Source organism: Cololabis saira, chromosome 1 (genome assembly GCF_033807715.1).
Source record: "Cololabis saira isolate AMF1-May2022 chromosome 1, fColSai1.1, whole genome shotgun sequence".
Lineage (NCBI taxonomy): Eukaryota > Metazoa > Chordata > Actinopteri > Beloniformes > Belonidae > Cololabis > Cololabis saira.
The window spans coordinates 26,409,458-26,426,018 of NC_084587.1; the positions used below are offsets into that span (position 1 = coordinate 26,409,458).

Sequence of the window (16,561 nt, forward strand, 5' to 3'; positions counted from 1 at the left end):
GTGAAACCAGTTGACCATCATAGTTCTAGTCTAGCGTGCAGCAAAACTTGTGAAGAGATTACTGGAAATGTACATCAAGATAAAGAGTATCAGAGAGATGTGAGGGCCAGATTACGGCAATATAATGGTCTGTCTGTGTAAACAGCGGATACTAATGAATGCGTCATGACTTCCAGGTAAATAAATTGTAACAAGCTATGTCTGAGGAGAGCTTCAAGGGTGTTGGAGCAAAGTCTCATGGGAGCTTTCATTTGAATTCTCTATTGTTATTTGAAACGCAGCTGTGACTCCGGTCTGTCTCGGTTGAATTTGTTTTGGTTTTGGTTTTGGTTTTCAGGATTTGATTGGCTGAGAACAGTAATGAATTTAACAAATATTGTTGAGGGTTCTGAGGGAAATCGGCAGATGCGTTGTCCAGGTTAATATTACTGTGAATTTATACAAAACCTACAGATTTGTGTGTTAAGGTGAGGGTTGTTACGACTGTAAACCTGCCCTGCCTTTCCCTCCCAGTGTGTTTGCTGTTCTGTCTTTCATATGAGGCAATCATGAATGTAAATACTGCTGTGTGGTTCCCTGTCCCTGACTGGTTGACCTCTCAGTCCGCTTCCTTGCTGGGATACTCCACATGATTGGAGCGGTATCATTCCATGCCGCCAATATTGTGATCACCTGGATTCAACGAGTCTATAAAGTCCACCCTACCGTTCAGACTGGTTGGCTGCATACGTATATGCATGTGCTTCATGTCTTGTACTCAGACGTTTGAAAGTGTGTGTTATGCACTCGTACTTCTGTGCAGCACTCGTTTGTTTCATTTACTCCACTCTGGTACCTCTTTGCAGCACACATTTGCTTTTTCAGTTGAATCTTGTTCACAAATCACAAATGTGAATGTTTTCAGCAGGCTTTGTTGTCACAGTTTTTGTAGGTGTCTTGATTCCGTTCCCTCAAGATCAATTTCTTCTTTTTTGGGCATTTGCTTACTTTTAGCAGTTTTTTCTGCCTCTTTTGGACACCTGAAGAGGAGCCCAAAACTCCTGATTTTCAATAAATAACTTAAATTGATCATTTACACCCAGCTTATGTTGTATCTGCTTTACCCAACGAGCCAGGATATAAATCAGCGGTCTGGTGCTATGGGGGTACACTGTGGTATCCAAACTTTCAATATGTGCTAAAGTGAAAACAGATTTCACTTGTAATCCTGTATTTAGAGGCAAAACACACAAAACAAGATTAATTAAGCTATAATTTAAGCCCCTATTAGGCAAGAAACACTGTTTTCAGTTGTAGATAATAAAAACCAAACCGATTAGGGAAGACTTTTATGAAGACTTAACTTACTTCACTTGTTTGCAATATAATTTCCCTTCAGGGAACAAAGTAGTGGGGCAAAGTAGTATTTAACTGAATTAAGACAAGAGAAATCTAACAAAAAAAGCAACAGGATTTAGATTTGAAGTGATATGTATATTGCCGGCAGGTAAAAGCGTAATTAATGATTAAAGCACATAATTGATTGATCAAGAATATATTCCACATTACTGGGCAATGTTGTACAAAAAATATGGAATTTAAAGGGGACCTATTATAGCATTTAATCCCTATTTTAAACAGGCCTTGAATGTCTTAAAAACAAGCTTTTGCTTGTTTTTGCTAAATAAATTAGAAATTGAGCCTCTGAGCCATGTCTTTATCATCTCATTCCCTAACGCCATTATCTATGCGGGATTCTGAGTGGGCGGGGAGGCTATGATAATGAGGCACTGTGCTGATTGGCTGCCTGATGCGATAAACGTGTATTCAGATTCAGATTCAGATTCATAAAACTTTATTTATCCCCGAGGGGCAATTGCAAAAAGAACTAAGCAGCATGACGTTGAAAGTACAGAATGAATGCAGATAAATAAAGCATGTATCGTATATACAAAATATATAAAATATAAATATAAAAATGTAAAATAGAGTGACTGTAGTGGTATAAAGTGTCAACAGTGTAAGCAATGTAAACAATGTTCACTTTGTTTACATAGCTTTTGGGACACAGGTGGCCCTCCTCCTCTCAGTCCTGCAGGCGGGGCAGCGGAGGCGCTGCCTGCTGGAGGGGAGCCACTGAAATGCGGAGTGAAGTATTTGGGAGGGGTCGTTGATGATTTTAGCTGCCTGGCTGAGGGCCTGTTGGTTAAAAACCTGTGACAGAGTTCTGATCGGCAGGCCGATGATTTTGGAGCATAATGATGCAGTGCTCTGCAGTCTGTTCCTGTTCTGGGTGCTGAGGGAGTGGAACCAGCAGGTCATGGAGAAGGTAATGATGCTTTCCAGGAAGGCATAGTAGAAAGTCATCATGATGTGTGTGCTGACTCCAAAGGAGTCGAGTTTCCTGAGGAGGTACAGCCGTTGGTGACACTTCCTGAGAATCTCCTCTGTGTTGGCGGAGAATTTCAGGAGGTTGTCAAAGATGGTGCCCAGGTATTTGTACTCCTCGACTACCTCCACTGGCTTCCCGTGGATGGTGGTGGTGACTGCAGCGGCCAGATCCCTCTGTCTACTGGAGAAGGTCACCACCATCTCTTTGGTCTTGCTGATGTTTAGTTCCAGTTTGGAGCTGTCACACCACTCTACGAAGAACTCCTGAAGAACGGGTCCGTGATGTTGTGAGGGGCCTGACAGCAGCGACAGGAGAACTGTGTCGTCAGAGTACTTTACCAGATGGCAGTTGGGCTGCGTGGCTGTGCAGTCATCGGTGTAGAGCAGGGGTCGGCAACCTCAGGCACGCGTGCCATGATTGGCACGCGGCGGCATAATCATTGGCACACTAAATCAGCCTTTATTCACCGCACTACCCGCCCGTGCGCTCATGAAAGAAACTCCTAAAATAAAGAGTAAAAAGACAAGTAAAAGATGGGGGATTACTTGTAATTTTCCTACGTTTGTACTTTCTAAACAGAAAACAAGCTTGATATTGTGATATTTAAATGTTCTTCTATTTTCATCCTGCCGCTCGCATTGAAAGCCGGGGGAAAGCGCTGTAGGAAACAGTCATGATGAGGAACGGCTGATCCAGTTAGTTGAAATGAGAAGTTATCTCTATGATTCCTCCTCATTTCAGCACAAAAACCTCAATAAAGTGGCAGAAAGAAATACTATCCTATTATCATATAGGTCCCGGAACATCGGGAGGGAGAGAAAAGGTCCTGTAAGTGGGGAAAAAAACGTCGATTTAACGCAGTACCATAAATCAGCCTTCACAGACAGACAGAAAAAGCAGCAGCACTGCTGTGTTGCAGGTAGGCTGTGCAGAGATGAGTATGGGCTTGCCACCCGCCCCTTGAAATACGGAATTGTTACGTAATTGGGAATTAAAAGTTGCGTTCCGTATTGAACCAATACGGATCCCCTTTGCGCTCCGTTGCCTAGTTAAGCCTCATTTATGGTTCCGCGTTAAATCGACGCAGAGTCTACGCCGTAGTGTACGCGGCGACCCGCAATGTACGGCGTAGGTTCTGCGTTGGTCTGACGCAGAACCATAAATCAGCCTTTACCTCTCACTGCTGCTAACTGCACCGACACGCGCGACTTTAAACAAAAAAAAAGTCAAGTCAAGATGTCTCCAGAGGCTCCAGACACCCCACCTCGTCCTAAAGAGGAAACAGGTCTCTCTGAGGTGTGTCAGGCAGCATGCTGCAGGAACCTCCATAAACGTAATATAACGTCCCAGAGGAGCCAGGCATCTGTTGCACAGTTCCTCATACCTGAATCATCCCCTGAGCTTGATATGGTGTGATACGGGACATATATTATGCTCTTATTTATTGGTCATAATATACAAGTGAAGGTCGGAAAATAAGAATATATTGCTAAACTTAATTAGTTTCAGTAAATTCAACTAAAGGTGAAACAAATATATTATTTCCCACTACATGCAAAGTGAGATATTTCAAGCCTTTATTTGTTATAATTTTAATGATTATGGCCCACAGCTTATGAAAACCCCAAATAAAAAATCTCAAAAAATTTGAATATTTTATGAAATCAATAAATAATTAAATAATCAAAATTATAACAAATAGTTCAGTGGAGCTCCTCGCACTGAACTTTGAGCAGATCTGTTCGGAGTTCCACACCACAGTTCTGAAAGACAAGGAGCTGCTTGTCTTTTGTCGTTTTGTCAATTAATTTAGGTGTGAAAGGGGGAGTTTAAGATATGATTATCTTGATTTCAAGATTTATTCATGCATGAAGCATTAGCCATGATGATGAACGTGTTATTATGTTATCAAAATGCATCATTCTTTGCAAAAATTCAGATTTTTTGTGTGTATTCTTGCATTGATAAAAGATGTGATTATGGAGCTTTGAGACCACCAGAATGCGCCATTTTGAGTCTATTTTTCAAAATTTTTCGGGGGGGCATGCCCCCGGACCCCCCTAGAGGGTTCGGGCGCGTTGCGCCCTCACTCGTCCGCGTCAAGAATTTTCCTCTTTTTTTAGGACAAGCCGTTCTGATGCCTGTAAAATATGCTTGTATGTGGCCTGTATAGAATATAGTTCCAGGTGTGTTGGAAATGTTTTTGTATTTTGTGTCATACCGTAATGTAACTTTGTTTTAGCCTACTGTTGATTATGGCACATTCATTGACAAGAAATTTTCACACTGGCACTCCATGTCAAAAAGGTTGCCGACCCCTGGTGTAGAGGATGAAGGGCAGGGGGGAGAGCACATAGCCCTGGGGGGAGCCAGTGGAGGTGGAGCAGAGGCCAGAGAGAGAGTTGTTGACCCGAACCCTCTGAGTCCTGTTGGTCAGAAAGTCCAGGATCCACAGGATTAACTGATCATCCAGGTGAAAGTGGGAGGAAAGTTAAGTGGCCAGGATGTGAGGCTGCAGGGTGTTGAATGCTGATGAGAAGTCAGCAAACAGAAGTCTGGCGGATGAGTCAGGGAGCTCCAGGTGTTTGTGAATGGAGTCCATGATGAAGATTTTTGCATTATCAATGCTTCTGCCTGCGCGATAGTCAAACTGGAGTGGGTCCATTAGTGAGTCAATTGCTCTCATGATGTGCTGTTTGATGATCTTCTCCATGGCCTTCATCACCAGGGAGGTGAGGGCCACAGGACGGAGATCATTCAGAGTCTTTGGCTTGTTTTTTGGGGGGTAGGGATGACTGTGGAGGGTTTCCACAACTGTGGAACGGTGTGACTGTCGAGGGAGTATTGAAAAAGTGTCGGGAACACACTCCCTAGTTGCCCTGCACAGTGCCTCAGGAGTCGGCCGCTGATGTTGTCGGGACCGGGTGAGCTCCTCTCTCTGGTCCTCCTGAGGGCACTCACCACGTTCACAGTCCTGAAGGTGAGTGCAGAGCTACCGGGTTTGAGTTAAGATCTGGACTCTTCCAGCTGGGTGGTGCTGTCCGACTCAAACCTGGAGTAGAAGGCATTCAGGTCGTCGGGGAGGGAGGAGGGGGTGCTGCACTCCACCATGACGCGGTACACTGCTACGGAAAAATGGCGGAAGCTCCGGCCGGCGCCGTGTCCTAACTGCATGCGATGCGAGCGAGCGTCAGCGACAAAATCAATTCCATTGCTTTATTTTGTATTGGACTGTCCTAACTGACCGCAGCGACACAGCCCGTTTTGAGCTGAACATTTGTCGGACGCCCTGCTTCTATTTTCTTCCTGCCGCTCGCATTGAAAGCCGGTTGAAAGCGCTGTAGGAAACAGTCATGGATGACTGTTTCCTACACTACAAAAACCTCAATAAAGTGGCAACTGGCTGGAGGGAGATGGACAGAGAGCGTCCGATGTCACGCAGTGCTACGCGATAGTCGGACGCTCGCATGCAGTTACACGGTTTTATAGTTGTGGGCATGGTTTGCATTTTGGTTACGTAACGAAAGTGAGCAGAATCTGAACGGCTTGTAGAAGTCACATCACACTGGATGGCTCATCCGGGCGACTGCATAGACACTGCAGAATTTGGTTGCTTTCCTCCTTCTCTGAGTTGGCAGGCTGAGGGGAGACCACTTTATATATGTTAAAGCAAGAAAAAACTTGTTTTTCATAATAGGTCCCCTTTAAGTTTGTTTAATTTCAGTGTTTTATGTATTTTCAACAACATTTTTATTGAGTGAGAGTAATTATGATAATAAATTAAAGCTGCAAGCAGAGATGAACGGGCCCTTGCGCATGCAATTTTTACCAATAAAGGTCAAAGACTCAAAACCATGTCCGATGACACCACCCATGACTCTTTATGTCAAACCATTCAAAAGTTATGGCAGAAAATAGGAACTATCAAATATCGACCAATCAGAAGAAGGGGCGGGGCTAATTTGCACCAATTATGTTCAAGGACTCAAAACCGAGTCCGATGACACCACCCACCACTCTTTATGTCAAACCATTCAAATGTTATGGCAGAAAGTAGGAACTGTCAAATATGGACCAACCAGATGAAGGGGGGGGGGGGCTTTTTGGCGTCTATCGTCGCCACGGTAACGCTTTTGACTGAGAAAAGTAATGCCCATCGTTGCAGGATCGAGACACACATTTTGATGTATAACACACCTGGGTGCACGTTTCGGGCGAAGAAATAGCATAAATTGCGCCAAAATTACACGATTAATTAAAAATGGCTAACTTCCTGTTCGGTTTCGGCTATGGCGCCAAGAGACTTTTCTTTAAGTTGCAACATGATACAGGTGTGTCAAACCATATTATGGGGCTTGAGGCACGAAGTTTTCTAGGGGGCGCTGTTGAGCCATTAGGCCACGCCCATTAATGCAAACCATGAAATATCAAATTTTTTGCCAGGCCTGGCTTGCGTGCAAAATTTGGTGACTTTTGGGGCATGTTTAGGGGGGCAAAAAGGCCATCATTTCATCGGAAAAAAATGAGAAAAAAAAAAAAGAATTCCTACAGATACAATAGGGTCTTCGCACTGTCAGTGCTCGGGCCCTAATAATTAAGGCTTATAAATCAGGGTCCCTTTCAAAGTCATAGCTAAATGTGTCATACAAACCTGTGATGAAAATTGTAAGGAGGTGATCAATACCCCATGCAGTCGACTGTCAGAATAGTGACATATATGCAGTTTTGTTTTCATCAGTGACAGACTTGCCTTTTATTATTTATATCTTGCACCCTGCACATCTTGTCCCCAGTCTTCAGCTCATTGTAAATCTGTGCACATAATAGATAGTATTGTCATGAAAGGTTAATGTGCTTCAAAGGAGACTGTTTTCTCATGTCCATTTTTATAAAACATATTTATTCTAGTGTTTCTGCTGAGCCAGGACATTTTAAGGGGTTTGAAGGCAGACTCTTGAGTCACAAAGCTCCCTTTTTGATTTGAATGACTCTGCATGAGTAAATGTTCCTTCTGTGTGTGTTTTTGTGTTTTAGCTCCTGGCCACTGTGCTCTCTCAGTCGGCAAAAGCTAAGGAGCATCTCTTGGAGCAGTCGCAGTCTGTTGAGCAGTCAGCAAGTAAGCACGTCCTGTAACACAAAGACACTAATGACCAAGATCTGTTATGCTCTTTTTTCACAACGTTGTGCAATTTTCTGAGGTCTTAATGGCATGCGTTGGTCAAATACGTGGGGATACAGCAACTGAGCAACATCCTCAACTCATGTTTACATTTCCCTTGTCTGTCGTTCAGCCAAGACTATTGTTACTGATCCCTCTTTGTGAATGCTCTGTTGTTGTGAGTCATGCCTTGCACAGGCCCAGGCTGGTAAAACGCCAAACCAGAAATAGTGGTTAATGTATTCAAATACGTATTATAATAACTCTATCACATACATCAATAAACATTGAGTATCATCACTATTCCTCTGTGCTTTTAATCTAGAGGCTAATGTGAGTTACAAGAGTAAAATTTTACTGATACTGTATCTGTAAGTTACTTTTGTAAAATGTAGTTTCCCGTATTAGACTTAAATGTGCTCATTGATGTTTAATTTGATAGCAAATGTGAAAAAAATGGCAAAAACCAAGGTAATATTTCCTAGTCAAGAAGGTTTATTACCTCCAACTTGTGTTTTTGAAATTCTTTCAAAAATCTTGAATTTTATATTCTCATCTGCCCAACTATGGAAATGTGTGCAATGCTGTCTAATATTATCTGTTGGAAGCACGTACAAAGTGAAAAGTATTGGTCCAAGCACAGAATCCAGTGGAAAACGATGACTGGAGCTGGTGTGAGAGAAAGACCCAGTTTAACTTGATTAAATAGAAGTGTGATGACTTAACCAGTCAATGTAAAGTAATCAAAATGCTACATGTGAGTTGCGTGGAGGTAAGATGGGGAAAGATGGCCCTCTGATGTAACAGATTCCTGACATCATTAGAGCAAGGATGACCCTAATAACGTGAAAAGGCTGTGTTAAGTTTGATTGGTAATGACTTGAGTCTTCCAAATACATGCTCTGTAGCACAGAAAAATGTCTGTTGAAGGGAAACTTGCTTTTGCAACAGTGTTTAAACAGTGTTTGTCTTCACCTTGTCATCACTTGAAGGTAAGATGTTGTGTGATCTATTCTCTTTGTACTGAAGTGATGAAAATGAAACATTATCAAAGCAGATTTCACAAGTACAGCAACTCCCTCTGGGCTCATTTGAATCTTTTTTCTTTTCATTACTTCATCTCACTTTTAGTCAGCCTTCCCCTCTAGAGACTAAATGTCTGTTCATATTAGCCACCTACAGCGTTGCTCCTGTCAGTCTTTGGATTAGAACACTTTTAAGAATTACCTTATTAATGAAAGCAGCTCTAACACGTTTCTTTAAACAAACAGATTCAGATTGTCTTTGGATAAGTCCTTTTGGGGATTCTGAGAATTTTAGGTTTGAGCTGCAGCCACAAAGATTTGCTTGCACAGTAATATGCCAAACTGTATTAGCGTGAGCAGTCAGGACCGCCATAAATGAGGAGAGGCTACAGGGATCTAAACGCTTCACTGTAACATCTAAATAAAGACACGGAAAAACACAGTAAGAGAAGTGGGCTGAACATCGGCACCTTAGAACAAGAATACATATACATGTATATATATATATATATACATATACATATATAATTGTTGTTTGTTACAATCAGTTAAGAAATCTGTAGAAAATGTGTAAAGCCAACTCTCCTTGGCCGAGACACAGAACCACAAGACACTCCCGGTGGAACATTAATCACTGGTGGGGTGTGGGTGTAACGTGTGAACAGGTGAATCTCAAAAGGTGCCAAATGACTGTCAACTATTTATGTGGAAAAAGACAAAGAAAAAATACCATCTTGACAGATGTAAATAGCAGCCAACGACGGATAGAGATAATGCTCACTTGTAGACATTTATTTTGAATAGAGATATACACCAAAGATATAATGTTAGTTGTAGCATATGTAGGTGTGATCTGTAAGGAATAAAAGAACAGTAATATGACTAAATCGTTCATTCCTTTTTTCCCCAAATCTCCTATTCTCTTCAACCTCAAGGCCCGTCCAGCTGCACGGTTCATGACCAGCGCTCCTTTGAGCGGAAAGCAGAAGAAGATGACGGGAAAGTGAGTTTTTAGAAGACGGATCGCTTTTTTTATGTCACTGTTTCCTCACAACTATAGCTCTGAAATGGGAGAAGGGTGTCTTGCAAAGATGGAGCTCAGTCGGTACAGGGAGTTGTCTGGTGTGTTGAACAGATGACACCCAGAGGATGTGCATGTGAGTATGTCACCATGGAGGCAGGCAGAGGAACAGACACATTAAAGAGTCAGAGTCTGTCTTGCCTTCTGTGCCTCCAGTCACCCCCTGCCCTGACACCTGAATGAGGCACTCACATGCACAGAACAGTGAAACCGAGGGTTAGATTCACCTCGTTCCTGATCCAAACTTTCATTGGGTGCTGTATAATAGTCGCATTCAGTCAACGAAATAAAAGCAGTATTGTTGTAGTGTGTCTCCACAGGTTAATCACATTCAGGAGTTTTTTGACACCAAAGTCATTCATAAATTAATGTGTGCCTGCAAGTGGTTTGAATAACAAAAATACTCACACATTTACCATTAATGATATGCATTAGCATGCATAATGAGGGGGATTTATGGCCTTTTGTGTCAGCAGCGTTCTCGCTCTGTCTTTACTTTCCTCATTTTTACAAATAAAACACTTGATAGAAATATCTGTGAAACAGCCCAAATATTTAACAACAGCGCCAAAAGAAGTTGGCCTTTAAAGGTTGGATCAGCTCACTCCCTAAATGCTTTTGTGTAAAATGTGCTTCATCATATTGTTCACTTCACAACATTCACTTCCTTGGAAGGACAGGGGAAAAAAAATGTACTCCTGACGAGCACCTCAGCCAAAGTTAATACCATGTAAACTCACCCTTCCCATATCTGAGAAAGTCGCATTGATCCTCATGTTTTTCAATGGTAGTGCTTCCTTATAATTTTCTTCCTTTGCAAGTTGCATCTTGTTTCTCCTGGAAGGAGATACAAGATCTCAAAATACAGCTGGCTGATCATAATGGATGTGTTTCATTTTCAACAATACTTTTTTTCATATCACTTTAATGACAGTATTATTCCAGGAGGACCTGGGGGGATTTTAACGCATATTGCAGTTGTATGATGTTAGGAACAGTTGTATTTTTGAGTACAGTACACGTGTAGAGTGCTTCATAAAATGTAACAAGTATTGCAAGGTTATGTCTGTATTTTATGTTCTGTTTCCCCGTACGGACTCATATTACTTGAATCCAGGACTCGGGCTCGAGTCTGATTCTAGCCCTAATTTTAAGGCCTGTGACTCGACTCAGACTTGAACAGTCATAACTTGGACTTGGACTCAAACGTGTGTGTTAACTGAATTCAGGCTCATAAATCCGAAGCCAGTCAGCAGATTTTAGTTCATATTATTTTACTTTATGTTATTTGTGCCATAATGATTTGGCAACATAATTACATCCAATTGAGTATTAATTGTGTGCATGATGTAAAATCCCACGTGGTCGGTTCATGTCGTCTCTGTAGATGTTCCCAGAACATGGTGTAGAGACGGGGCTTACTCACCAAAGGAAGAGAGTTGGATTAGATTAGATCTTTATTGTCATTGTTATATAACAACGAAATTAAAAACTCACTTGTCTTGTCTTGGTTTATAGGCTGCTAGCCTGCCACTCGCATGCAGAGCTGCAACTGTAGCGGTAGCCTGTTCATCAAAGTGGGGCAGTTGGCTTTTCAGTTAAACTGTTTATTTCCAAGTTGATGTAAATTTTATTGATTTCACTGTAAATCCCTGTAGACAGAAAAATGCTATTCTGTGTAACAAGAACATGTATGTTTGGAGATGCTTAAAACGTGCTTGTAAGACTGTGCCCATTAGGGTTGCCACCCGTCCCGTAAAATACGGAATTGTCCTTTATTTGAGAAAAAAATGTTGCGTCCCGTATTGAACTAATATGGGACACGATTTGTACCGTATTTTCATTAACTTTTACACTATATTCTAGTTGAATTATTGAAATAAATTAACTTTTACACCATATTCTAGTTGAATTATTGAAATAAATTAACTTTTACACCGTATTCTAGTTGAATTATTGAAATAAGTTAACTTTTACACCATATTCTTGTTGAATTATTGAAATAAGTTAACTTTTACACCATATTCTAGTTGAATTATTGAAATAAATTAACTTTTACACCATATTCTAGTTGAATTATTGAAATAAATTAACTTTTACACCATATTCTAGTTGAATTATTGAAATAAATTAACTTTTACACCATATTCTTCACCTGTAGGCTATATTATACATCTGGGCTGATATGGACATACGTAGCATAGGAGGATATTTCAGTTGCTAGTATGGTTGTCTGTACAGTCATGCAAGTTCAATGCTATTAAAGCACTTTAAACTTTAAATCAAAGCATTCGGTTTTTTCATATAAAATAAACACATTTTTATTCAGTTTAGAAGTTTTGGGGCTTTTTTTTGGCTCCTGCGCTGCTGAAATCAGGGCGTCCCTTATTTCTATTTCTGAAAGGTGGCAACCCTAGTGCCCATGGGTTTTAAAAGCTGACTACTCCGTCCTTCCGATTGGACTCGCCTTGGATTTTTCTTCAATGATTTGGACTTGACTCAGACTTGAACACCTGACTTGAGTTTGGTGTGGAAACTACAACTGTAGTAGGTTGCCTAGGCTGCCGAGTGCTCCTGACATTACAGTAATATGATGGAATCATCTCCGACGCTTCTATGTTTGCCTTCTAGAGCCGTCTTCTGCCCTGCAGCCTGTTGTGTCTCGTTCCAATGAGATTGTGCTTCCTGCTGGGAAAGGCTGCGGGTTCTTTCAGAACCATACAGCAGCGTTCTGTGATCTAGAACCACATATCAGTGTTGTGTTCTGTGTTCTAGAAGCAGACAGTCATATTTCTGTGTTCTAGAACCACGTGTTGGTGTTGTTTTCTATGTTCTAGAAGCAGACAGTAGTGTTCTGCGTTCTAGAAACCAAACATCCGTGTCCTGTGATGTAGAAGCAGACAGCAGTGTTCTGTGTTCTGTGTTCTAGAAGCAGGCAGTAGTGACGTGGTTGGGTGAGTTTCAGCTGCAGTTCTACACCACCCACTTCCTCACCGCCGGATATGATCTAGACACCATTAGCTGCATGACCCCTGAGGTAAGGTCACGAACCCTGACCCCCTCACGCCCCACCCCTCGTCTGTCAGTGCTCTGCACAGAACAGCTCAGCTCCCCACTGATCTGATGATGTCATCATCACCTTCCTGTCTCCGTCACCTGACCCCTCCCCCCCACTACTCATAATCTGTCTGCTTCATTCACGTACCCGTATTCACACACTACCACGTACTCCACTGTGTGCTGTAAACACTGTGTCTGCTCTTCGTTGTGGTTTTGTGTAAGCATGTGTAAGCATGTGTGTGTAGGCACATTAATACGACATAGATCACCTAAGGGGCAGGAGACACTCATCATAGATAATATTCTTAAAGTCATGTCATATGCAGCATATTCATGTATGAATGTCAAATCGGCATCAAATTGTGTACATCTGAAGGAAAAACACCATTAGTGGTAGCGGCGAATTCCCCATCTGACTAAGTGTGCTGCATGTTTAAGGACCTGACGGCAATCGGGGTCATGAAGCCCGGACATCGAAAGAAGTTGACATCAGAGATCAGCAAACTGCCCTCCACAGACTGGCTGCCAGACCACAAGCCCGTAAGGCTCTCCTGTGGACTTTTCAAAATAAAACCAAGAGGGTGATATTGAGCTTTGACAGCTGCATGTATACAAGCCTTTCACCTGGTTAGGAAACTAGCTTTTCAGATTCACAGCTTTGTACGTCCCTGTTTGTATCCTAGGCCAACCTGGGAGACTGGTTGTCTCACCTGGGACTCAGTCAGTACTACCAGGTTCTTGTGCAGAATGGATATGAAAACATTGACTTTGTCTCGGACATCAGCCTTGAAGATCTTCAAGAGATTGGCATCACGAAGCTTGGTAAGGATTCAGGGATACTATACTGTCATACGGCTGCATCTTTAAGATGGGAAATAACAATAAAACAAGACTGAAAAATGTATCTCAATCTGAATAGAACACCGGGCCTACAAAAGAATTAAAATGTCAATGACATAAAAATAAAGTACCAGGAAGTACTTTATGGTACTGTATGTATCATGTTTGAAAATTACCAGAAATGTCAGTAAGCTCAAATTACTTAACTTATTATAACCTGATGGAAAATAAGTTTTCTTTTAACTTACAGACCTGGAAGGACCAACATGTCACATGAGCATTTTTCAAGGCGCACAAAAAAAAATTTTTTTGTCACGATGAAGGCAAAGTCAACAATTTACAAATAAAGCTGGGGTTTTATTCCCTCAAATCAATGTTATTTCAGGTTTTTTCAGTTTCTGAAGAGTAAAAAAGATTGATCCTGCAGGTCTGGATGGGTTCACCATCAGAGATTTCCAATGTTTTGGGAAATAGAAAATAAATTTTATGGTTATTTTAAAATTATTCGGGAAATAAACAGAGGTTGACAGAGTACTCGACCCCAGTACTTGATTAAGAGTACAAATACTACTGGTCAAAATTTACTCCGTTACAAGTAAAAGTAGCTCAGTCAAAATATTACTCGAGTACGAGTAGAAAAGTACTTGCTTTTAAAGGTACTTAAGTATCCAAAAGTAAATGCTTTTAAATTTACTTTAAGTAAAAGTAAGAGTAAGAGTAAGAGTAAATTTCTTATTTTCCACATCAGTAAATTACTATATTTTTTCTAAATTAATTTAAGTTATAAAGTTTAAGTTGTAAATGTCTGTGGTTTGTCTGTGCCCTCGTTTTTTACTCGGTCGAACTCAAACATTGAGTTAAGATACGGCCAAGGATTTTGTGAAAGTCCCTGCTCCGAGTCCGGCTCATTATCAGACTCAGACACTCAGCGGATTGTGTTTCTTCTCCTGATGCAGGCGTAGCCATTGTTGCGGCTCTGTCTTGACTTGTTGCGGCTCTGTCTTAACAAACGCAGGCTACTTTGGCGGTATCGTTTTGAGGAGGCTTGACGTATTTCCGCTTTACGTACATCCCAGTGGAGAGCGTGCACTGTGATAGGTCTCCTCCTTTGACAAAAACAGCTTGTGTCCAATAGGATAATAGGGAAGAAGAAAAAAGAGCAGACCTGAAAGTAATGAGTACTTTTCAGCCTTCCTAGAAATTTACTCGAGTAAAAGTAAAAATATTTGTCTTGGAAATGTATTCAAGTAAGAGTAATAAGTACCAAAGAAATCTAATACTCAAGTAAAGTACAAATCCTCTGGATATGTATTTAAGTACAGTACTCAAGTAAATTTACTCCGTTACTGTCACCCACTGGAAATAAATGCAGGGATTTTGCAGATGTTCTTTTACTATAGTTACTAAAGTCTAAATAGTTCCTCGTTCTCTTTCTACCGTGTAATATCTCTGTAATATGTGCTCCTTCTTCACAGGACATCAGAAGAAACTGATGCTGGGAGTAAAAAGACTGAAGGAACTAAAGACAAGAGAAAGCAGCTCCGAGGCTCCTCAAAGCCTCCCCTCACCTCCGTCCAGCCCCGGCGGCAGCAGGGAGGAGAAGAGGCAGAGGGACGGCGCTCCCAGCCCTCTGGCCAAACCTCGCCCAGGTCCCCTATATTACCAGACCCCACCCCACACCCCCACCCAGACCCCACCACAAACCCCTCCACACGGCCGCACGCACCAGGCCTCGCCCCGGGCCCGGCCCAGACCCTCCACCCAGATATCTTCAGTGCCAACGCTGCGGCTGCCCTGCGAGGAGGAAGAGCGGCAAAGGACTCACAGTCTCATTGGCTCTGAGTCAGACTCTAGATACGCCACCGTGTGCCGCAGCAGTTCCACACACACTCCCGCCCCTAATGATGTCACGGTCAACCGCAGCCATTCTTCTGTCACTCTCCGACCCCGTCGGAAAGGTCGGCCCCCAACGCCACCTAAGCGGTCCTGCTCTTCCATTACCGGGGGTGATGGGGAGGGAGAGGGACAGGTGGCCGGGCTGTTAGGGCTCCCTACTTATCGAGAGCGGAGAGCCAGCGACTGCGGGACGCTGGGAGCAGCTTTGAAATCTCAGGACTCCACGGGCCTGGAGAGATCAGAGGGCGCTTCTGGCAGCGTTCGCAGCCTTGCGGCTATGCTGGAAACATCTATCGTGCAGAGGAATCCTGGGAGCGGCACTACTTACCTACAGGTGAGTCTGTGTAAATGTCAGAGGTGTCAAGTAACGAAGTACAAATACTTTGTTACCTTACTTAAGTAGAAATTTTGGTTATCTATACTTCACTGGAGTTATTCTTTTTCAGACGACTTTTTACTTTTACTCCTTACATTTTCACGCAATTATCTGTACTTTTTACTCCTTACATTTTGAAAAACAGCCTTGTTACTCTATTTCATTTCGGCCTTTAAAAAAAAAACTATCCAGTTAAATTGCTCCATCCGGATAGAGTGAATTTGGTTGTGGTTGTGGCACAGATGTTCTTGTCCAGTTTTGTTCTTACATCCGTTCCCTCAGATTCCTGCAACTAAACTTGGATGTACATTCCAATAAAGGTTAGGATAAATGATAACTTGCCTCTGAAGTTTGACTTTTTGCACCATTACAATACTTATAGGCAACTAGTCATCATATCTTCTGCTCTCTGAAACACATGTTAATGCTCAATATTACACATATATGGTTCTTTAATATATTTGCATTATACTAAGATGCATTCATTTTCAAAGCCTTTTGTCCTTAATGGCTTTTTTCCCCTTACATTACTTTTACTTTTATACTTTAAGTAGTTTTGAAACCAGTACTTTTATACTTTTACTTGAGTAAAAACTTGAGTTGATACTTCAACTTCTACAGGAGTATTTTTAAACTCTAGTATCTATACTTCTACCTGAGTAATGAATGTGAATACTTTTGACACCTCTGGTAAATGTGAGAAGTGGATTTTAAATTTTCATACTTAAGCAAAAAAAAAACTTTGTAATGTCAG

The 16,561-nt window shown here is 41.8% G+C and overlaps 1 protein-coding gene across 5 annotated transcripts in view; it reads left to right on the forward strand.

Moving 5' to 3' along the window:
* LOC133441769 (caskin-1-like) overlaps nucleotides 1-16,561 on the forward strand; it is a 57,685-nt gene that overhangs the window by 31,366 nt on the left and 9,758 nt on the right. For 3 of the 5 annotated variants that reach the window (XM_061719399.1, XM_061719425.1, XM_061719433.1), the window contains 6 exons: nucleotides 7,406-7,487; nucleotides 9,490-9,557; nucleotides 12,565-12,672; nucleotides 13,134-13,235; nucleotides 13,379-13,517; nucleotides 15,011-15,765. In XM_061719399.1, the coding sequence (XP_061575383.1) occupies nucleotides 7,406-7,487; nucleotides 9,490-9,557; nucleotides 12,565-12,672; nucleotides 13,134-13,235; nucleotides 13,379-13,517; nucleotides 15,011-15,765 (1,254 nt within the window). The remainder of the gene's footprint in view (nucleotides 1-7,405; nucleotides 7,488-9,489; nucleotides 9,558-12,564; nucleotides 12,673-13,133; nucleotides 13,236-13,378; nucleotides 13,518-15,010; nucleotides 15,766-16,561) is intronic. The other 2 variants (XM_061719407.1, XM_061719416.1) reach the window with 2 other exon arrangements.